The sequence below is a fragment of the Heliconius melpomene genome, chromosome 4, assembly GCF_056956725.1.
Source record: "Heliconius melpomene rosina isolate 202511_hmr_F chromosome 4, ASM5695672v1, whole genome shotgun sequence".
Classification (NCBI taxonomy): Eukaryota; Metazoa; Arthropoda; class Insecta; order Lepidoptera; family Nymphalidae; genus Heliconius; species Heliconius melpomene.
The window spans coordinates 3184449-3207388 of record NC_140392.1 but is presented as its reverse complement, the minus strand read 5'-3'; the positions used below and the strand labels follow the sequence as shown (position 1 = coordinate 3207388).

At 35.9% G+C, this 22940-nt stretch overlaps 2 protein-coding genes across 7 annotated transcripts in view; one reads left to right on the top strand and one right to left on the bottom strand.

Moving 5' to 3' along the window:
* Positions 1-199: 199 nt before the first annotated feature.
* Positions 200-14491, top strand: LOC146539452 (bumetanide-sensitive sodium-(potassium)-chloride cotransporter-like). 4 transcript variants are annotated; one of them, XM_085208160.1, is made up of 20 exons: positions 200-340; positions 1335-1475; positions 2290-2375; positions 2790-2864; positions 3014-3194; positions 3479-3738; positions 3813-3921; positions 4030-4139; positions 4360-4551; positions 4718-4949; positions 5024-5145; positions 5246-5381; positions 5720-5931; positions 6471-6712; positions 7708-7898; positions 8186-8346; positions 8651-8802; positions 10585-10724; positions 11332-11465; positions 13227-14491. In XM_085208160.1, exons 2-20 carry the CDS (start codon positions 1436-1438, stop codon positions 13332-13334), a joined length of 2883 nt encoding a protein of 960 aa, XP_085064286.1. In that variant the 5' UTR covers positions 200-340; positions 1335-1435; the 3' UTR covers positions 13335-14491. The 4 variants fall into 4 exon arrangements, with proteins under 4 accessions (XP_085064286.1, XP_085064284.1, XP_085064287.1 ...); XM_085208158.1 differs by having other exon boundaries at positions 4000-4139; XM_085208161.1 differs by lacking the exon at positions 11332-11465 and having other exon boundaries at positions 4000-4139.
* Ptpmeg2 (Protein tyrosine phosphatase Meg2) overlaps positions 13477-22940 on the bottom strand; it is a 51043-nt gene continuing 41579 nt past the window's right edge. For all 3 annotated transcript variants that reach the window (XM_085208163.1, XM_085208162.1, XM_085208164.1), the window contains exons 8-15: positions 22143-22216; positions 20319-20505; positions 19711-19871; positions 17938-18164; positions 17350-17486; positions 17048-17124; positions 16622-16779; positions 13477-16345 (exon numbers count right to left, since the gene is read on the bottom strand). In XM_085208163.1, coding sequence (XP_085064289.1) covers positions 16274-16345; positions 16622-16779; positions 17048-17124; positions 17350-17486; positions 17938-18164; positions 19711-19871; positions 20319-20505; positions 22143-22216 — 1093 coding nt within the window. In that variant the 3' untranslated portion in view covers positions 13477-16273. The remainder of the gene's footprint in view (positions 16346-16621; positions 16780-17047; positions 17125-17349; positions 17487-17937; positions 18165-19710; positions 19872-20318; positions 20506-22142; positions 22217-22940) is intronic.

Here is a 22940-nt window from a genome sequence, read left to right as displayed (position 1 = left end):
ACGGAACGGATCTTTGGTAAAAGTACATTATGGTTTTTACTAGCATTGATAGAAATATTTCCACGACAATCGAAGCTAGCTATGAATTAATAACTGCATAAAATAATAAAATTCACTTATAAGATTTTTGTCGTATTGTAAGCGTACTCGTATAAATGTGGGTAGATTTAGGTGAAAAAGACAATAAAAGCAGTGGAATTGTGTCAAACGAGAACAGTTGCTCGTAAGCGGACGCCCTGATTGGAAGGTATCTGGTGTGTAGTGTTGTTATTGAGTGATGCATGTCACTTATTGTAATTACGTGGAACCACTGTCCGAGTACGTTGGAAACATATAGACGGTATGAATTTTTATCGTGTTTATTTTAAAAACGTTAACCCCTTCCGTTTTCTAACAATATTATATATATCAAATGAATATTTTTATTTTTCTATTAGTAGATTCAGTTTTCTAATTTCTATATATAACATTTATTAAATTCCTCAATAGAAAATAAGAAATAGTATTCCTCTGACAAATATATAATTTCGTTCATTACTGTTATTATATGGGAATTAAATTATTTGGGATAAATAAACCACTAATTTTTACCGGTATTTTTCTTCTAGCGTATTGCTTTGTCCTATGCATTGCGGGGAAGGCAGAGAGAAACTATTATTGAGACACGCTGTTCTCCACTTTCCAGCCGAATTCAACCTTGAACACCTTGCTCGAAATACCTCGTCTTAGTGAAGCGGAGAAATTAAAATTACCCCAGTCGGGATGGAACCAACAACCAGGCGCATTGTGTTTACAGACAGACATTGTCGCTGTGTGCTAAGATAGATAGATTTTTTTCATTTAAAAAATGCTACCTAGCTATTTGTTTTAAGAACAACACCCAATAATGTAGAAAACAAATGAAAATAAAAGATGCGTTTGAACTAATAATATAAATAACTAGCGACCCGCTCGCGGTTTCACCTGCGTGAACTATGTTATTATTAATTTCTGTCCCCATGGCTACGTCCTAGTGACGTCTATGCAAAATTTGAGACTCCTAGCATTTGTATTAACGAAGTTTCATACAAACTTTCGACCCCAAAAACAACCCCTTAGAAGTCGAATATTGCAAATTCCCGTCTTAGCGAGCACCTACGTCCTATAAGTAACTCCTATGCAAAATTTGAGATTTCTAGCACTTGTAGTTTCTGAGATTTCGTGATGAGTGAGTGACCTTCCGATTTTATATATATAGATAATATTACACTAATAATATAAGCTAAGATTTGTCTATAAAAATATTAATTGACAAGTTCTGCATAATTGTAATGCTTAAATGATTTTTGTTTAAGATTTTCAACGAAATCAGAAATGTCTGTGTGACAGTATGGCGTTATTGGATAAATAAATAAGTAATTATTTATGTAAAATACAATAAATATTGCATAGGGTTATGAGTGCAGACAAAAGGCTTACTGTAAGAGTCAGTAAAGGTAAGTAAACGATTAAAATTTTGCTCTTCTAACATGATCTAATTTGCACTATCAAGTTATAATTAAACACAATTGAGATTAATTGGTAAACTTTTATAAAGAAACTGTTGATATAATGTATGAAAAAAAAACTGGTTAATTGCGAGTCGGACTCAACAAGAAATACAACTTATAAAAGTTAAAACCTAAGTTCTACAAATAAAAGTTTGTAATTATTTTTTCTATGGCATATCTATGTATTTTCACTTTTCGGATTTTTGCCTTTATTTATATTATAAGTACCTACTCTCTTCGTGCCAAATTTCATAACTGAAGGTCCACGGAAAATATCTATCTAACCTATTTCTCGATTTTTTCATTCAAAATTGATGCATGAATAGAAAGCTTGAAAGAGACGGACCACAATGTGATCCTATAAAGTTTTCATTTTTACCATTTTAAGCACGGAACCCTAAAAAAAATCTATAAAAGTGTAACATGTCTATAAACAATGAAAGAGAATCACATCACGTACGTATGTTCCTCCATCTGTAACACGAGGACAGACTAAAGGAATCAAATTGCTAGTGGTGTTTTATCACTACTTGTCTGAACTCTCGTTGTGCGCGTTACAAAATTTTTATTTAAAAGCTTTACTTTTATTTGTATTAAATTAGTCTGGATTATAAAATTGAGCATAACATATTCAAAACATGAATTTCCAAGCGAATCTCGTATCTTTCGAGAGGAGTGGTGAATATTCATGAATTTTAATGAATCTTGACATTGAAACTAAGGAATATGTGCATTAATTATCATATATTTATAACCGTAGATCCAGCAAGCGCGAGTTTCAGCGAGCCTCAAAATCAAAATGAAGTAGGCGCCTCTTTGATATCCACTTCAGCGTTACACGATGAGGTGAGAACGTGCCAACCCTTGATCTAAATGTTGCTGGGACTAAATTTTAATATTAATATTAAGGTCTCAGCATAAAGAATATACGTATTTTACTTAAAAATTAAATAAATCAGCTTCACGCTGTATCCCGCACAGAGCAGGTTAAGAAGACACACTTTCCGCGTAATCCTGGTGGCGTTGCGTGTTGAGTGGCGGAACTGAACTCCGCGCTTTGCCCTGTAACCAGAGCAAAGTAATGGAAATATAAATATTTTATTTCCTCGAGTGGGGATCAAACCCACAACCAGTCGCGTTTACAGTCACAACCTTGTGTCACTGAGCCAAGACTGGCCTTAAAATTATAATTAGAAATCTGATCTAGCTTATATATTCTTTTTGCCGGACACTTATACTTTACTGCTTGTGACATTTCAGGATGCTAATAGACACCATAATATTGAACCCACTCCAGAACTGACCACATATAATATCAAATTAGGATGGATTCAGGTATTCTACTATGATTTTTAGACCAAATTGCAGTGATTTAATCTTTTCAGTACTCTACTAGAATAATTGATTTTTAAATGAAATTCCTAAAATTAAATCCTATGAAGACTCTCAAAATGTAAGAATAACATAAGTATTTTTTTGTTTAGGGGGTTTTAATACCATGCTTGTTGAACATCTGGGGAGTCATGCTGTTCCTGCGCATCGCGTGGATAGTTGCGCAGGCGGGCATCTGCCTCACTTATTTAATCATTCTCCTCTCGGAAGTAGTTTGTGTTATTACAACACTCTCTCTAAGCGCGATTTGCACTAACGGCCTTTTAAAAGGAGGTAGGGAAAAATTTATAATATATTTTTTTTCATACAATAAAAATCTACTCGGGTGAATGAATTATTATTTATCAATAATTTTATTTCTTCGCTCTAGTTCTAAGGCAAATGCCCGGCGTTGGGCTATGCCTCAAAAATTCGACGGGAAGGGAACAGAGTGCCTTAACACATAACAGAATGGAACAGACGTTTCCTCTGTCTACCCTGTTATAAGCGTGATACAGAGTGAAGCTGAAAAAAAAAACGTTTGTCTCACAAATAATAATAATATCTATATATTACAGGTGGCGTATATTATATAGTTTCGAGGTCTTTAGGCGCAGAGCTCGGCGCGTCCGTAGGCATAATATTTGCGTTCGCCAACGCGGTCGCGGCTAGCATGAACACTATAGGATTCTGTGAATCCTTAAATGAGCTGTTAAGATCTTTCAATTTAAAAATAATCGATAATGGAATGACAGATGTGCGCATCGTCGGCACTTTCGCTCTTTTACTAATGTGCATAATCTGTGCTATTGGCATGGATTGGGAGACAAAAGCACAGGTTAACCTAACACATTTAAATTAATTTGTTTCTTAATTTATTTTATTGTAATATAAAATATGTTTTATTCACAGAATTTTCTAGTAGTAATAATTGTAATAGCTATTTTAAATTACATATTGGGTGCTTGCATGGGCCCGTCAAGTAATTTGGAAAGAGCACGCGGTTTTGTAGGTTTTAGTGGTTAGTATATTATATATATATAAACGTAATATAATATAATTAGGATAAATTGCACATTTTTATTTGTTTATCGTCCAGTAAAAACTGCAGTCTCAAATCTTGCTCCAGACTTTCGGTCAAGTGAGGATCAAGAGCACGATTTCTTTAGCGTTTTTGCTATGTATTTTCCCGCCGTTACGGGTGTTCAGGCTGGTGCAAATATATGTGGCGATTTAAAGGTATTCATTTGCAATTATTTTTTTCTCTTATCTATTTAATAGGAACTTATATAGAAAAATTGTGTTATAGACTTTTTAGATTTGTATAGCAATGCATATTATATATAAGGAAATAAATAAAACATCAAATAAACTTAACTTTTTAGAAACACAAAGGTCTATAAATTTTATAAGCCTAGTACTACTAAGCCCAAAAATTATTATTTATTTCTTGAAATAGGATCCAGCTTCTTCGATTCCTAAAGGTACTCTGCTCGCTCTGGGCATATCCATGTGCAGCTACCTTACAATGGCGACACTGTGCGGCGTGGGGGCGCTCCGCGACGCCAGTGGGGACGTCTCTGACGTGGCGACGGGTACCATCGACGCCTGCAAGCCACACTGTCACTATGGATTGCATAATAGCTATGGGGTATCTTTATTAGATTATTATATTTTATTTTATAACTTCATTGTACTTCTTTAATATGCTAATTTTTATATGTCTTCTCCATCATCTTGGTCAATCGAACCAATAAACTCTCATTATTGTTGTGCTACTCATTAACACAATGTTTATCAAATATTACACTTTTTAGATGATGCAATTAATGGCTCACTCGAGTGCCCTCATCTATGCGGGATGCTGGGCGGCGACCCTCTCAACGGCGCTGACGAACCTGCTGTCGGTCCCGCGGCTGATCCAGGCGCTGGGCGTGGACCGCATCTACCCTGGACTCATCTTTTTCTCCAAGCCCTACGGCAATCACGGCGAGCCCTACCGCGGATACGTGCTTACCTTTCTAGTTTCACTCATGTTTTTGCTAATTGGTTTGAATTTAAATAAAAATTGTTAGAGTTACTTTCCTTTGTAAAATAGTAATTTAATATATTTATATTTTTAGCGGATTTGAATACAATAGCTCCGTTAATAACAAACTTCTACTTGGCATCATATGCGCTTATTAATTTTTGCACATTCCACGCGGGTTTAATCAAATCCATCAATTGGAGACCAACATTTCAGGTACACATTCTACTACTATATGATTATACATGTATTTAGTATAAAAGATATCTTTTTTTACTAATTACTAATTTTTTTTATGGTTTATTTTATGTTTTAGTGCTATAATACATGGCTATCTCTAGCTGGATTTTTAATGTGCCTTATAATAATGTTGATAATCAGCTGGGCGATGGCGTTGCTCACATTCTTTGTTTTTATAACACTATACCTGTTAGTGTTGTACAGAAAACCAGGTACAATTTTTATAATACTTGTTCCAACTTTCTAATTTAAATATGTACCCTTTTTTATTTCCAGAGGGCTCCTGGGAACCTAGTGCTTAGACCCTCCGTTCCAATTAAGACACTTAGATTCCCCAATTTCCGGCGAATTCTGAACTGGCGGAACTTGACGCCGCGCTTTCACTGGTTACCAGAGCGAAGAAATGAAAATAATAAACATTATATTTCCTCGAGTGGGAATATAACACACAACCTATCGCGTTTAAAGTCGTATGCCTGTGCCCCAGGGTCACGACTGGTATAATTTTATTATAATTGCCAGAAAAATTCCAAATATTATGTTTATTTAGAGGTAAATTGGGGAAGCAGTACAGAAGCCCAGCGCTACAATGACACGGTATCGGCTCTACTGCAGATGTCACATATACATGAAAATACGAAGACCTACAATCCTCAACTGCTAGTGCTCGCCGGCATTCCGAAGTTCCGACCAGCGCTCCTCGACATGGGACATCTGATAACCAAATATGGCTCCTTCATGATCGTCGCCGATATCAATGAAGTAGTTCTTTCTTATACATACTTATTAAGTGCGTAGTAAATGAGTGGGGCGTGCCCACCTCAAATAAGCCTGGTGCCCACCCCAAAGATATTACAAAAAAGTTGCCATTATTACCAAAAAAAGTTTGTGTGTATGTATGTATGTATTTGTGTATTTATGTATGTGCGTGTGTAAAACTAGATATCAGCTCTGTACACCCCTTCCCTTTTCAGACAATGTATTCTCTCTTCTACCCAAAGGTTGCCTGGAAGAGATCGATCTCTTAGCGATAAGGCCGCCAATTGTACTGTTCTATGTATTAAATACATGTATATGTGTCTTTTCTATGGTACAATAAAGAGTATTTTATTTATTTTATCTGTTCAAAGTTAAAATCCAATTCAGAAAATGTCATATGCTCATGCTACTTATGTTTCGATACTGGAAATAATAATTAAATTACTTTTACTAAAATGTTAGAATCTCTTATTTTAATTTCAATTTAATATAAGCAAAGTGTGTTTAACATATTTCTTAAATATGAGTCAAATTATTTTTAGATGCCATTATCCAATATGGAACGGTTGGGTCGTGTTCAGTCTGGTGAAGATTGGCTTCGGTCGCGGAAAGACCGTGGTTTCTTTATAGTACTTGATGGACTGTCCTTCGAAGACGCCGTTCACACTGCTATCAACGTGACCGGACTGGGGCACCTGAAGCCTAATGTCATGCTCGTTGGATACATGAACAGATGGGCTGATTGTCCCCACACCAGCCTTAGGACGTATGTCAGGATGTTACAGTAAGTTATTTTGTCAACTTTACGCTGTATCCCGCACCTAGCAGGGTAGGCAGTGGGAACCTAGTATTTAGACACTCTATTTTCACCGTATTCTAGAATATTGATTCCACAATACGGTAGAAAATCGAAGTGCCTCCAGTATTCGAAGAAGCAACAGAACTGAAAAGAGTGGTAGAACTTAACGCCGATCTTTGCCTCTACACCAGAGCGAGGATATGAAAATATTAAATTGTTCATTTCCTCGAGTGGGAGTCGAAACTACCCACCCATCCTCCCGCGTTTACAAACACACTTTTGTCTCAAAGCCACGACTGGCGTCACAGACACATTTCATATTATATTTTTTTACAAATGTTTAATTTTATATATTGTATTTAATAATTACCTATTTATTCTGCGCTACTCTAGCATCTAGATAGATTTTTACTAGACGTTTATCTAGGTTAACCTGTTATACTTACTCGAAATATAAGGTCAAACTGCTCACTACCCTGAAGCTTAGAAATTTAAAAAATTTGTAAAACACTGAACCAAAATCCAATTATCAATAGTTCAAGCAATTTGAACTCAATTGCTTTTCACTTTACACAGATTTACTTTGGATCCACTTAATGAATATTAAACAGTAGCTCCATCCTCCAGCTGATTTTAATAGTTCCGTCATGAAGCGGTTGGGATGCACTCATGCACCTACGGGGTTAAGGGTTATTGGTTCGAATGTCACACGCATATTCTTTATATTAAATATTTACCTTTCCCCAAAATTATTCATTTTGGCCTGAAGCCCGATAAATATGCCCAAATGAAAATATATATACCGATAGAATATAAATAATGCCGATAGATTTTTTAACTTGTATAAATTATGCCGTTTATTAATTTGAGTAATTATTAGACTCTTAGCCTGAAATAAGCCAGAGAAATGTATTGGGACTGACATACGTAAGTTAGGTATTACTATCATTATATATCTTATAATATCAATTAAATTAAAGAATAGCATTCGAGGAGCACCTGGGCGTAGCCATCTTGCGAGTTCCCGAAACTGCACGACCAGTAAAAAGAAGACCATCTCCTGATATAGCAGAAGCCAGCAGCAGCACTGACCAGCGTGCTCATGCACCAGTCGAGGACATCTTAAACCCAGATTCTGATATTGATATGCCGCATCCTGAACAACATACAGGTGCTTTCTTCCAAAATTTATTAATAACAATAAATTTTTGTGTGGAATTGCTAAATCATATTGCTTAATTACAATACAACTTCACACTGTATCCCGCACATATTTTACTAGGTTCTTTTTAATTTAAGTAATGCAACAAAAATTATCTGGGAACGGAGTATCTTAACAGATTCCCTCTGCCTACCCTTAATTAAATTAAAAAGACACTAGTAATGGTAGTGTGTAGTATTAAAAATTTATTTTGATAAAAATATTGGATAATTTTTTTTTCTATTTGTTATTAACAGTTCATGAGATAGAAAGTGGTCATGCACTGGAATTGGTTTCGAGGGAAACTACCATGTCCTTTCATTCTGTCGATCCGTCGAACAGAACGTCCACGAGCCAGCTCGTGTCCAGCCTGGCGATGCGGAAATCCGGGGTTTACAAACCTTTGACGTTTAGCCACGTGAGATTAATTTGTCTCATTTATTTAAATAAGAAGCGCCTTTTTTGGAACTCTCGCAAGTTTTCTTTCCATCTCCACTGTGTATCCCGCATGTAACAGATTAGGCAGAGAGAGATTAGTGTTAAAACATTCCGCGCCAGGATTGTTTCCAGAATTCAGCGAAAAGTGGAGAGCGTACTCTTACTAGACTACGTCTTATTACTAGACAAATAAGCCATACATGCCATACATCGTGAAGCTAAAAAAAAGGAAAAAAAATGTATATATACAAAACAATTAAATCGGTCAAAATCTTACCTGATAGGACAACTATCTGGACACGTGGTGGCTGTTCGACGACGGAGGTCTCAGTATCCTCCTGCCCTACATCATCGCAAGGCGAGGATTGCGCAAGATGCCGCTACGCATATATGCGCTGCCTCGCGACTCTAACCATCCTGAGCTTTCTGAGGGACGGTTAGACTTTCGTTTTAATATTTTTTTTTTCAACTTCACGCTGTATCCCGCCTGTGGCAGGGTAGCGGGAGCTTAGTGTTAAGACACTCCGCTTCTCACTTTTCGTTGAAATCTGAAGGCATTGCGTGTTCAGTAGCAGAACTTATTGCCACGCTTTGCCTAGACACCAGGACAAAGAAATCAAAATAAAAAAAAATACATTTCCTCGAGTGGGAATAACCCATACCTTCGGGCACGCTTGTGCCTCTGCGCCTCGTCCAGCCTCCTATTAATAATATTATATTATTATGTACTACAATAATAGATTATATTTTTGATTTTCGATTATATTATAGCCGCGTGGTGGAGTTATGTCAGCCTGTAGAAGTTATGGATGTGGGTTGAAGTCCCATTAGCGGAAATGTGTTAGGCCCTTTAGGCAGGCAATGAACGGCGTTATGTTACGCATTCCAGCAGATATATACAGTGAAGGACAAAATTGGATATAATGTAGAGAGAATATAGCGAATAGTGAAGAATGTATAGAATATGGCAAATATTCTTTCAAGTGTACACGATGTTCATCAATATTGTACTTAAAATTGTTAATTATTTTTTTAATGATGCAACCTTTTTGCAGAAGTAAGCACCATTATGTGGAAAACTCATGAGAGCAAATAACAATTCGAATATATTTTATAATACGACTAGCGGACTCGCGCAGCTTCGCTTACGTATTTAAGGGTGAATTCCAATAAACCATGAAACATGTGTTCAATGAAATATTTTTAAGAGTCTAAATTTCAAATTTTATAAAATCGGTGACGTTTTAAAGATTTTTTCAAACAAACTTTCAACCCCTTATTTGCACCTTTAGGGCGAGAATTCTAGAAAACGATGAAATACGTGTTCAATTAAATACTTTTAAAAATCTAAATTTCAAATTTTATAAGAATCGGTGCCGATTTAAATTTTCTTCCATACAAACTTTGAACGCCTATTTCACCCCTTTAGGGTTAAAATTTTTCAAAATCCCTTCTTAGTGGATGTCCAGATTACGAAAGTAAACTTTTGTCCAAATTTAACGTTTCTACGCACAGCGGTTACGGCTGTGCGTGCGTCTTACCTCAGTCAGTGAGGACAAGTCCTTTTATATATATAGATATTGTTACTTACAAAAGCATTATAATTATTAATGCTAATGTTTAAATCAATATATTATTAAAGAGGTAGGTACTTAGAAAGCGATTAGACAAAATGCAGTTTAGAACTAGAACATAGATAAACTAATATTAATTTTAGTTTTGCGAGAGGTGATATTTGGTACACATACACAACAACACCGACAGAACCTGGGAACCTAGTGTTAAGGCCGTTCCCATTAAGAAACTTCCGTTTCCCACATTCCGATGAATTCTGGAGACTGCGTGTCAACTAACAGAACCCAACGCCGCGCTTGCCTCGTTACCAGAGCGTGTAAATGAATTTTTCATTGCCTCGAATGGGAATGAAACCCATAACCTGTCGAGTTTAAAATCGCAAGCTTGTTGCAAAATCGCAACCCTTGCGCTCAATTTTTTTTTTATTACGTATAAACAACATTTCAACGAAGCGTAATAATGAAAGAAAATTAAAAAAAAATAGTATTTACTTTTGTAATTAACTAATGAGCCACATACCAATGCAATACATATAATTGATTTATAAATATAATGTATTAAAAATAGAATCAATTTATTTTCTTAACATTACTTTCAATTAATTTGAACATCACTGTAAATAGCGTTTAAATAATAATTTCAGTATAAAAGCGTTGCTGCAAAAATTTCGAATCGAATACTCTTCGCTGTCAATGATTCAAGGTCTCAACGAGCCGCCGCTCGAGGCGAGCGTGCAGTTCTTCAACCAGGTGATACGGAAGTTCCGCACCGACAGTAGCAGCGGTTTGTATTCATTAATTTAGAACCCTCAACCACCGTGCTTACAGTCGCACGGTGGTTGAGGGTTTGATTCCAACTTGGAAAAACAATTCTTTTTTTTATCCCTTCGCTCTGGAAACAAAAAGCGCCGTGTAGAATTCCGCCACTCATCACATAATGTCTCGATTGAACGGAGCGTGGGCAACAGAATATTAAATATTTTTTTCAAGTTTGAATAAAAAATAGTAATTAGTAATTTAGTAATTAATTATCATACTACTTAAAAATAATTTAGTAAACTTCTATATATATAAAATCGAAAGGTCACTCACTCATCACGAAATCTCAGAAACTACAAGTGCTAGGAATCCCAAATTTTGCATAGGAGTTACTTATAGGACGTAGGTGCTCGCTAAGACGGGAATTTGCAATATTCGACTTCTAAGCTGTTGTTTTTGGGGTCGAAAGTTTGTATGAAACTTTGTTACTACAAATGCTAGGAGTCTTAAATTTTGCATGGACATCACTAGGACGTAGTCATGGAGACAGAAATTAATAATAACATAGTTCACGCGGGTGAAACTGCGAGCGGGCCGCTAGTAATGTTATATAAAACTATATATAATTGCAGACACCCTCATAATGGAAGCTGAACTGAGACGCCTCGAAATGAAAACTAATCGCTACTTGCGTCTGCGCGAACTCCTCGTCGAGCAGTCCTACATGGCGTCATTAATTGTATTGTCGCTGCCGTATCCAAGACTGGTGAATATTAATATGAATAACGCCTATTATAACTTAAAAATACAAAATAAATATTTAAATTTTATATCCCTTACATAACAGAGCAGGTAGAGGGAACCTAATGCCAACAGACTTCCCGTTTTCCACCAAATTCTTGAGGCGTTGCGTGTTGGCTGGCGTAACTTAACGCTGCGCTTTGCTTTGTCACCAGAGCGAAGAAATTAAGATATTAAGTATTTCATTCCCCGAGTGTTAATCATGCCCCTAACCCTTTTTTTTTTTTTTTCGCTGGGAAATGCATTTACGCAGACCGCCCATACGGAAGGCGTGCCTTACGGATGAGCGGTACTGTGGGACTCACCGGTGAAACCGATCCTACCCACTAAAACCCAGCGGGAACCCTCTCCACCGAAATGAGACGCCGCAGGATCGCTCGCGCATACTACTACGACGCCTCGGTGGAAGGCCCGCCTTTTGCAGGCCATCGTCGCTTTCAGGGTGCCCTAGGGCATCCGCAATAACCTGCAGGAAGATCAGCCTGACCCTCCTGCGGTAGCTCCTCTAGGGTAGGGGGAGTAGAAGATGCGCATACCGCCTTCTTCTACCCCCTGGCCTACGGCGGCGGAGCGAGTCTGCGTTCGAGCTGGACTCGCGCACCCGCTCCGCGGCCTCCTTCAATGCGATTACTGATTCGCAGAAGGAGACCAATGCAGACCAGTTCCTCTCACAGTCCAGCATAGCCCCTACCACACTGGCCAGTGAGAGGTCTCTACCCACTACCGCCATTAAGGCATGGCGTTGTGGGGCCCAAGCGGGGCATTCAGCCAGAGTGTGATACGCCGAATCCACGGAGGCATCACACTCATGGCACACCGGCGACATCTCCCGACGTGCAATCTGATGCAGGTACTTACCGAAACAACCGTGCCCCGTCAGAACCTGCACCAGTCTGAACGTCAGGACACCAAACCTCCTATTAACCCAGAGATCCAAGTGTGGGCGAACTGCCTCCACTGTTGCTAGGCCTGCCGCCGGAGATCCCAGGTGTCCCCTCCATCGCCGAATCAGGGCTTCATCCGCTCTCCTCCTGATCCGTGCGACATCCTCACACGATGGTTGTACGCCTCGCGACCGCTCGCTTGTGCGGAAAGCATGAACTCTGGCAAGCACTTCCGCCTGTAATTCCCAAGGCGGATCGCTTGCCAAGAGAGTTGCCGCCGTCCAGGACACCGTACGGTACCCCCGAATTGCTCTCACCGCTATGAGACGCTGCGCTTTCCGCAATTGGGTCTTATTGCGAACGTTGAGAGAGTCTGCCCACACAGGGGCACCGTACAGAGCCATGGATCTCAACACGCCGACATAAAGCTGTCGGCATGGAGAATCTGGCCCTCCGACATTCGGCAGAAGCCTGCCGAGGGCCCCAGCAGCGTTTACTAGCTTCGGCGCAAGCTGAGCGAAGTGTGAAGCGAATGACCACCGTCCATCAAGTGTCAGACCCAGATACTTCATCTGAGTCCGAACCTCCACGTCCTGTCCCTGGATGCGCAGCGTAGCATTACGGGGGGGACCCCTACGCGGGCCGTGGAATAGGAGGGCCTCAGTCTTGATGCCCCTAACCCTAACCCTGCGACAACCTTACGACCAAATATCAGATGTAAATTGAAGGTAAAAAATGATCGAGGTTTTCTCTTCCCGTGAACACAACTCAGATATAATGCATAAAGTATTTTTTTCTTTCTGTGATGAAGCTAATTTACTAGTATTTCTGTAATATTTCAGGGTTCGGTCTCGGCTGCACTTTTCATGTCGTGGCTGGAAGTGTTGAGCAAGGACTTACCGCCCACACTATTTGTACGAGGAACAGATGTCGCAGTACTGAGCGTATAAAGCCGTTTACTTAGTTACAAGTTATTTTTTTATATAGAAAAATTACTAGCAAAATATTTGTAATATTTTGTTAAACAGTGCCATAACGATATTTTCTCATACTATATGTAATTAGGGAAATAAGGGTAATACAAAATACCAATTCAATATATTACAAGTTCTTTATTTCACACGTATTTCACAAGAGTTTTAATTTAAATTTTAAACATAAAAAATGATAAAATATTTACAGATACAAGAACCAACAGACATTCCTTTTTAACAATTTCCTTAAACAATTACAAAATAACAGGAATCGAGCAGAATCTGAAATTTATTTTCTTATCCACTTATGAGATACAAAAATTATTTTATTAATATTTATGAATTTAATATTTACACTTTCACCAAAAATTGTTTTTTGTATGCTAAATAATTATATATTGCTCTTTTTTCTATTAAACTATGCCTGTGAATGAATATCTTATAAAATAAACTGCATCTATTCAATCAATCAATACTACTACTGCTAAGGCTACCACTGGGGTGAAACAAAGGTGGAATACATCATATTTTTCTAAGGCGGATATAAATAATATATTATACTTATGTTAATTAAAATTGAACAAAAATAATACTAATGTTGGAACAAATATCAATTTACATAAAATCTACTCAGGGCCCTTTAATAGAAATTAAAATATTTTATGCGACTTTAGAGTTCTACTAAAACTGATTCTAATAAACCCCAAAGAAAAACCAACTTTAGAATATAAAAAAATGTACCAGAAAATTAAAAGATTTTTATAAAGACAGATAAATTATATGTCAATTGTCAAGTAAATAATCTGTTTGTATATTTGGCTAATTTATAAAACCATGTCCACAATGTGTTTACAATAAAAAAAGTTATCAGAAATTATTAAGCATTAAAGTTTACTAATACTTGGGGAACTTAAAATTAACTTCAAGGACTATTTTAAATATGACACTTAAATCCATATCAATTAGATATAGAACAGAAATGTGCGTATTAAAAAAATGGCAAGAAACAGCTATATTGCGTTTAGGATTGTAATTTAATCTATTTACAAGAAATGTTAATATAGACATGGTTTTACACTCCCTTATTTAGGTAAGTTTACGAAAGAATAAAAATAAATAAATGGAATTTGTACTATTCTAAATGTTTTGTTGATGTTGAAATTATAAACATTATGAAGAAGCAAATTTAGCATTTAGAATGAAGTAACGGAGGTGATGCGATATGTAAGTTGCGCGAGGACGGTGTTGCGTATATGTACAGTCTGTGAAGCGTAAAGGCTCAGCTTATGCCTCGCGGACTGTACTGTACAATGTACATACACGATAAGATAACGATATGTCACTATACATACATATTAGTTATATTTTTTGAAAAATAAACTTCATTCTGCTTCAACTTTATAAGTTTTGATTATAATTATTTAATACTCTATTATAATAACACAGCCGCTGATATAAACAGTACAACAATTGATTATTCAATTATTAAAATATGTGAGAAATATTCTTAATATGTTTTTTATATTATTATGATAACTGCCTTATATATATATATATATATTTTTAGTATAAAAACAAAATTAGTTAAATTTTAGTTTCACAGCAGCTGTGTCATAAAAAGAGGTACATTTTTTATCTTGTATATATTTATAATTTTTAACTATGATTATATATTGTGAGATAATACTTTTACAATTATATTAATTTACTCACATTCAGCAACATAGTGTAATATTGTAAAATCAACAGTAATTCAGTCTATATTCAATCAATATTATTATTATATGTATTTATTTATTAATTTTACTTTGCCTGTTTCTTTTTGTGTATTTTTTTACTTTAACCTGAAGTTAACTCGGGTATTCAAAATTAGCGCACATTATTTCTATATTTAATAAGTTATAAAAATGAGAAACACACCAAAATTAGAATAATAAATTGGAAAATTGTAAGTTCACATATAGTGTTATCCTACCAGCACCTTAGCATATTAAAAGTATCAAATTTCCGTTAATCCGTGTACAAAAACTATATATAATATGAATTCAATATATAGAAATATAAATAAGTATAAAAAATTTACATAAAATAAAGACAAAAATGTTCACACAGCCATACTTCTTATATATATAAATAAATAACATAGAGGGTAATAATATCTAATTAAATAAGATTTTTTTTGGTTATTTATAATAATTGAATCATATAGAAACAAATAAAAGCATGTCCATTCAGATCAATACTTAAAAAAATATATATATTTTTTTAGTTTTACACTGTATCTTATATTAAACTTTTTTAAATAACTTTAGAACAAATATGATTGGATTGTGAATTAAATTATAATAAATTAAGGTTATACAAACAAATCATATGAAAATTATATAATATAATCTTGTATTTGCTTCTTTATGAATTCAATGCAATTGTCCTGTGTTTGGAGAAAAAATAAATAGTTGATAGAGATTTCCTTTCATATGATTTTTCATCGTAGTACAGAAACCTTTTTTTATATTTTTAAATAAACACTATTAGGCTCAGCTAGTTCATGGGTTGAAAAGTGGGGCATTAGAGTACATTTTACACTGTGTGTACGACACTTTATGACTCTCGGTGACACTACGCTTGACACTGCGCGACACCGTGATAGATAATTAAGCAATGCGACCGTATGTATATTTGCACTTGGAGGAAAATCACTTAACACTGCATGTGGTTTATTAAGCGTTTGTAACACAAACTTGTGTTTCCGGATTATTAGTATTGGCACTATATAACACTGTTACCATTATTAAGTCAAGGTACAAATAGAATATAAAACGCGTTTTGTGCGAGGCATCTCCCTGCAATGACACACATGACACGGTGTCACGTGACACCGTTTAGAGTATGACGCAGAGGGGTCTTGACAGTCTTCATTCAGACTCTTCTTCATTGTCCTCATCGAAGCCAGTCAGATCAGCAGATTCTAAATAGCCCTGCATCACCTGTATACATATATTAATTTAATTATTATTAACTATATAAAAGGCACAAAGTGTGTGTTGTTGTGAGTTGTGTTGTGTATGTGTTTAATATTGTTATTTCCTCGCCTCGTAAAAGAAGGAAACCGCGAGGTTGATTATCCCCACTCAACATGGAGCACCTCAAAAATTCACCGGGAAGTGGGACACGAAAATGTATTAATGTAGATCAAAGTGTCTCAACGCTAGGCTCCCAGGTTCTCTAGCTATAAATAACAAATGTAAAAGTATATCCCGTACCGCGTACTCAAGCAGCGCCAGGTGACAGAACACGTACTGGTCGGGCATCTGTATGGAGTGCGCACGCTGCGTACGGATGCGCTCCACAGCGCCGCGCACGTCCACCGCGCCCTCGGCGGCCAGTCGCGACGTGCACGTGTCCAGCGTTATGAACGTGCCTGCAATGTGTATTTTAATAATTATTATTTTAATAATACGATCGAAAAGTAGTCATCGCCCCAAATTTAGCTGTAGATGCTGCGCAGACTTTATTTTAAGAATTTTTCTCACTTTTAAATATTTATATTAATATTTTTTTTAATTTACATAATATAACATTCGAAATGAATGCTATTAGAAAACTAAAGCAATTCAATATAGTAAATAATTAATCGTGTAGTTCAAAAGAGCGACACTGCGACCGAATCGCTGGTTTAACAAAAATACCTGTTCTTCCGATACCAGCCGAGCAGTGCACGACAATCGGAGGACCTCTACTGTGACCCGCCCACGCATCGCCTAATCTGAAATTTGAAGTTTAAGAAGTTAATAAAAATATTTAATAAATGGATTTTTTTACTTAATAAACATTATATAATATTTTTTACACTCAAGTACTTCTGTTAGAGATTGTGAGGTACATTAAATAAATTAAAAGAAAGATTATAATAAATTATTTAATTGTGCTACTCAAATTAGGATGTAGTGGAATTGTAAATAAAGCATATTAATAGGTAGAATATACTGACTCGTGCCGGGCTCGCTGCTGCGCGCGCCTTACGAGCGCCAGGAAGCGCAGTACGGGCGCGGCGCGGCCACCACCCGGCACGCCATAGTCGGGCCAGCGCGTGTACTGCCCGTGCCAGATGCGGCGACGCTGCTCCGTCTGAGGACCACGGAATATTTATTTTTAATACATGGAAATCACGTTAAGTCAAAAATTCTTACTAATTGTTAAAATATATTATTGTTATAAGCCTTTCTAGAACTATCGCTGACTAATATCTAGAACTTATAAACTTCGAAGATGGAACTAATAGATTTATTTTGAACTTTATGTCGATAGAAAACCAAATATTCATAAATAGAATGTATGTCATTCTGTAAAGTCAAAAATTTTTATTCAAAATAAGAAGTTACCTACTTTATTTTTTATTCGGCAAACAATTTACCACCAGTTCACTAAAGTTAATACCTCAGACATGAGAAAAACCAACGCAAGAAACTCAGCAAGTCTTTTTAGTATGTACACATAAATATAATTCATGCAATAAATTTACACACAATACTGAACTTTAATGAAACTGTGTGACCTTCACATCTACAACCCCACATACCCTCAGATCAGTGAGCACCAGATGTGACACCACATAGTCGTCCTCCTCGTCCACGGCCTCGTTGGTCACGGCGTACCCGTCGTGCACGGCGCGTGCACCCGCCGCCGGCCAGTACTGCCCGCACTTAACGCGGCCGCGCTCCACCGTGCGCGTCGTCATCACAATAACGAGGCTGTTCTGCTCCCACACCATGCGCCAGAAGTCGCCGAATGTTTTTGGGAGGGGACCTGTAAAAGTCAATTTGTGATATTATTATTTTTTATGATACATTTCAAGTTAATCTATCTTATAAGCCAAAACGATCAATGTACTACCGCTTAAAAGTAAACACCGCATGCAATAAAAATGTGGCCGTGATCAATTTGACCATTTATTAAAATCTCATTTTTTTAGCTTCACTCTGTATCCCGCTCACAGTAGGGTAGGCAAAGGGAACCTAACGTTTTAAACATTAAACCTATAATACTGAAATGTAAAATATAATTTATTATATATTATTTATTATATATATATTTATTATATTAAAACTAAATATAACGGTTATCAATAAAACCTGCTGTATATTTTTATAAAAATTCTACATTTTCGTGCATACAAAGTGACTGAAAATATAGTATACAGCACAATGGGTAACTTTCACTGAAGCGCTCTACATTTGAGAAATATGGCAGTCGGCCAAATATTGAGAATGACCAAAACAATAAGCTTCGTGGAACAGCCAACTTCAGCTTTAAACACAAAGCGAACTACAAGGCTATTTCAGTAATCGAAGCGTGGGGTGCTGGTTGTGGGCGAAGCGAAAATTTCCCGTAGGCGAAGCGAAAATTGCAGGTGGGTGAAGCGTTCGACCGATGTCTTTCCGGGAAACGTTCATTCTATAAACGAATTATTCTGCGAAAATGTAATTTCAATTCCTTTACTGGAACTGTTCGCATTCGAAGAAATTGTTTACTTTCAGTGTGATTGCCAAGTACGAGCGCTTTAATATATAAGGATTTTCATGTATAAAATAAAAATAGTTTTATATTTTGTAAAAATATTATAGTTTTCCAAGAATACTATAATAATTATAAAAAGAATAAAAGAAATAAAATCTATTATTCCAATATTTTAATTTATAATAAGTGAGAACCAATAACTGTAACAGACCAAAATTGTACTTCGATATATAGTCATTATTCGAATAACAACCTCCGTTCATTTAAATCAGTATGTTAATCGCGCCCTTAAAGATTTCACTCTCACAAGATAAAAATTCATTTAAATCAATTTTTTTAACAATGAAAAAGATTAGAATTAGAATAATTGCACTAATATTTGTATAAGTACTACATTAAGAGCTATTATAAGTATCGTATCAATATACGAACAGAGAAACTTCAATAAGCTTTTTAAAAATATATATTTTTTATTATATTAAATTTTACTTGTAAACAAAGACAACAAGTGTTACAATTAAATTTCACTGGGATATATAAAAGTAATAGCACTAATTTAAATATAAGTATTATAATAGAAGCTAACTGTATTATTTCAATGTGTGAACAGATAAACTTTGAAAAAATATTTTAGATAATTTTTCGAGATTTCGAGAAAATTTTCAGATACAACAAATGCTACACAATTTAAAAATATACAACTTTATTTATCGCTTGAAACAAGTGATGACTTGAGCTTGAATATGTAATGGTAATTACAATAAATACTATCTTAAAAGAGACAAGCGCAAAATACCAAAATCCAGCAATTTTATTTTCCACACTATAAACTTACCTTGTGTACAAATGAACGCGTTGCGCTGTTTGTATCCGTCGACGTAGTTAGCATTGATGTAGTCGGAGGCGGGATCGTCGTCTCTGAGAGACAGCGGCACTCGCGAGTGGTCGTAGCACAGCACGTCTGTATACCTATTCTTTGCCAGATTGGCTGGCAACCTGCACAAAAATAGTTTTTCTAGTATTAACATTTCAATCTAATTCAAAGTTTTGTATCGATCACTAGTTGGTAGTAGTTTTTTTCACTGAACGTTAGGTTAATGCTGGTAGCCCTATAAACTTTTACAGCTATATCGGGTGGAGAGGGAAGTTGTTACTCTGACCCTGAAAAATTGCAAGCTTTTGTGGCTGCTTGAGAGGATGTCGTCGGCGGCAAGGGCACCCCCTTGCGGGACTAAGCACATAGGTACGGCATTGGCTACAGGTAATAAAAAGTAATGGGCTATTCGCGCAAATTTCTTCAACCAATGAATAAAGAAAAAATCATAAGTAGCGACCAAAGCGTAAAAGTGTGTGAAACACGTCACTAGCCATTAACTAATAGGTTCCCTCTCCCTACCCAGCAACCTGCGTGATACATCTTAACATATTAGGTATAGTCCTCACTTGGCGTGGTGGAAGGTGCCGGCGGGCGGGCGCGCGCGTATCTCCTCGTACTCGGCGACGAGGCCGCGGCGGGCGAGCGCGCGCACCCGCGCTAGCAGCGCGGCCGGGGTCTCGCCCGCGCCGCCGCCGCCGCACTCCTCGTCCGACAGCCCCGGCGACGCTTCGCCCGACGACCACGTGCCGCGCGCTGCAAACATGTTACTATTTAATAACTTTTTTTAATGTAGTGAGTAGGTTGAGCAAAAAGGCCGATCCTGGCAACATACGTCAGGATTGGCATTACCAAGCAGAAGAAGAATAAAATATACAAAAATTTAAATTGTCCACACAACAAATAGTTTTAATAATATTTAAGTTATCTTCATTTCGTGATTAAACTTCATAATAAATATATTTAAATATATGTATAATACGTTTGAATCTCATCAAATAATTTTAGTGGTCGATTAAAACAAAATTAATGACCATCGACCACATACCACAGAGTAGAAATTCCATAAAAGTATGTATGTGCATTTATAATACACGTCAGCGTCACGGTCATTTAAGTTATTATTATTTTGTGTAACCACAATACAATAATAAATTGAGTAGAAGAGTAGACGGTTATCAATGTTTATATATTAAATAATTTTATAACCATACATTTATACTTAGTACTTCGTAGGCATATATAAATTGAAAATATAAAAAATATATATATATCTTTATGTTGTATAAAAATAGAACTAGTAATTATAAACACCACCAGTCTCTAGTACAAATCAATAATTATCTTGAAAAGGACGAGTTATTTTATAAATAGAAACTAATTTCAATCTTATAAATTTTTATGTAGGTGTGGAGATAAATATCTCATTAAATAAATTGCTAAGAATACGAGAAAATAATCCTTCATTTCTTCGTATTTATTTTCTCAGGGTAAACTTTTATTTGAAAACGCAAGTAAGCATTAACAAATGTATACCTTTATAAAATTAAAGAACATATTATGTATAAAAGCATATAAGTAGGTATATGCAGTTGAGGTCAGTCGAGTCTAAGTGGCACAAAGAAGCGTGCGGGTGTAAACGCTACAGGTTGTGGATTCGATTTCCAATCGACGAAATTTAATGTTTAATATGTATCATACAAAAAAAAGAATTACCCGGCGTTGATTGTTTAGGTTTATTATTGCCGCAACCCATCCACATGAGATAAAGTTAAGAACAAAATACTGTCTATTAACATACCTATTGTCAAAGTCTTTGAAATCATGTCTTTATTAATAAAAAAATACTACAAAACCACTTTTACAACAAAATTTAATAAGACATACTGAAATTTAGGAAACGACATTACTATACTTTTGACTTTGACAAGTTACATCACGTCACATATGTTTTGAAAGAGTTTTCATTAAATATATGTAGTTTAATAATGCGATATTTTTTTTTACCAAATTTAATATATAAAGTTCATACACTTCGTCGTGGCGCGCCCGAAACCGTCGTGGCGCAGAGGCATAAGAGCGTGACTCTAACGCGACGGTAGTAGGTTCGATCCCCACTCGAGGGTATTAATTATGTTTTATTAATATTTTCTTTTATGCACTGGCACCAAGACATACATTTATACAGAAAAGCCCGGCATACATTTTCGCCACTCAATGCGCAATGCCTCGAAAAAGTCGGCGAAAAGACGGTGTTTTAAGACAGGGTATACTGATAAGCGCGGGACACAGAGCTTGAAGCCGATAAAAAAAAAATTTACACAAATAACATCCCCAGTAAAATTTTTACAATAGAATAAGAAATAACAACTTAAACAAAATAAATTACTTACTAATTAAGTCTAGGTCATCCTCGTCTGAATGTATGTGTCCTGCCTTCATGTCGCCATTGTAGCCGTGCGTGTGTCTGCAAGTAAACAAACATATAAACAATACTAGGAGATTTACACGTTAGCTACTGCAATAAACAATGTATTTATTGATCGTTGAATAGAAGATGTACCCAAAATTATGTTATTTTTTATATTACTAGTTACTTATATAAAGGTTTTATTAAACCCTAGTGATTTATTATATAAATCGACAATTTTTTATTTATATAAAGACCTTTTGTCTCTATATAAATTGTTGATAAATTAAACATATGAAAATGACAACACTGAAAGCCCCGGATTAAAGTGATTTTATTATAACAAAGAATGTTATGTAAATTTCACAAATTCCTTAACTTTGTTACTTAAAGATAACTTTTGTATCAAATATTTTTGTATACACTCAAATTATTCGGCGTAGCTATAAATAAAAAGAAATGTAAGGTAAAAAAAAATATTTACCTTCAAGAAACTGAGTAGTGTTGAGATTTAAGATAGTTCTGTTGATGATGATGTATGATGATTGCGATTGATGATTGCGTGTGGAGTGTTTACCAGAGCGAAGAAATGATAATCCATACCTATATTATAAATTCGAAAGTAACTCTGTCTGTCTGTCTGTCTTTTACGCAATCAGCCGCTAATTCTATTGTGATAAAATACACATATAGAGATACTTGGGGGTCTCGGGATGAACATAGGATACTTTTTTTTCTCATATTTGTAATATTTATAATAACCGCCGTTGCTAAGCAACGA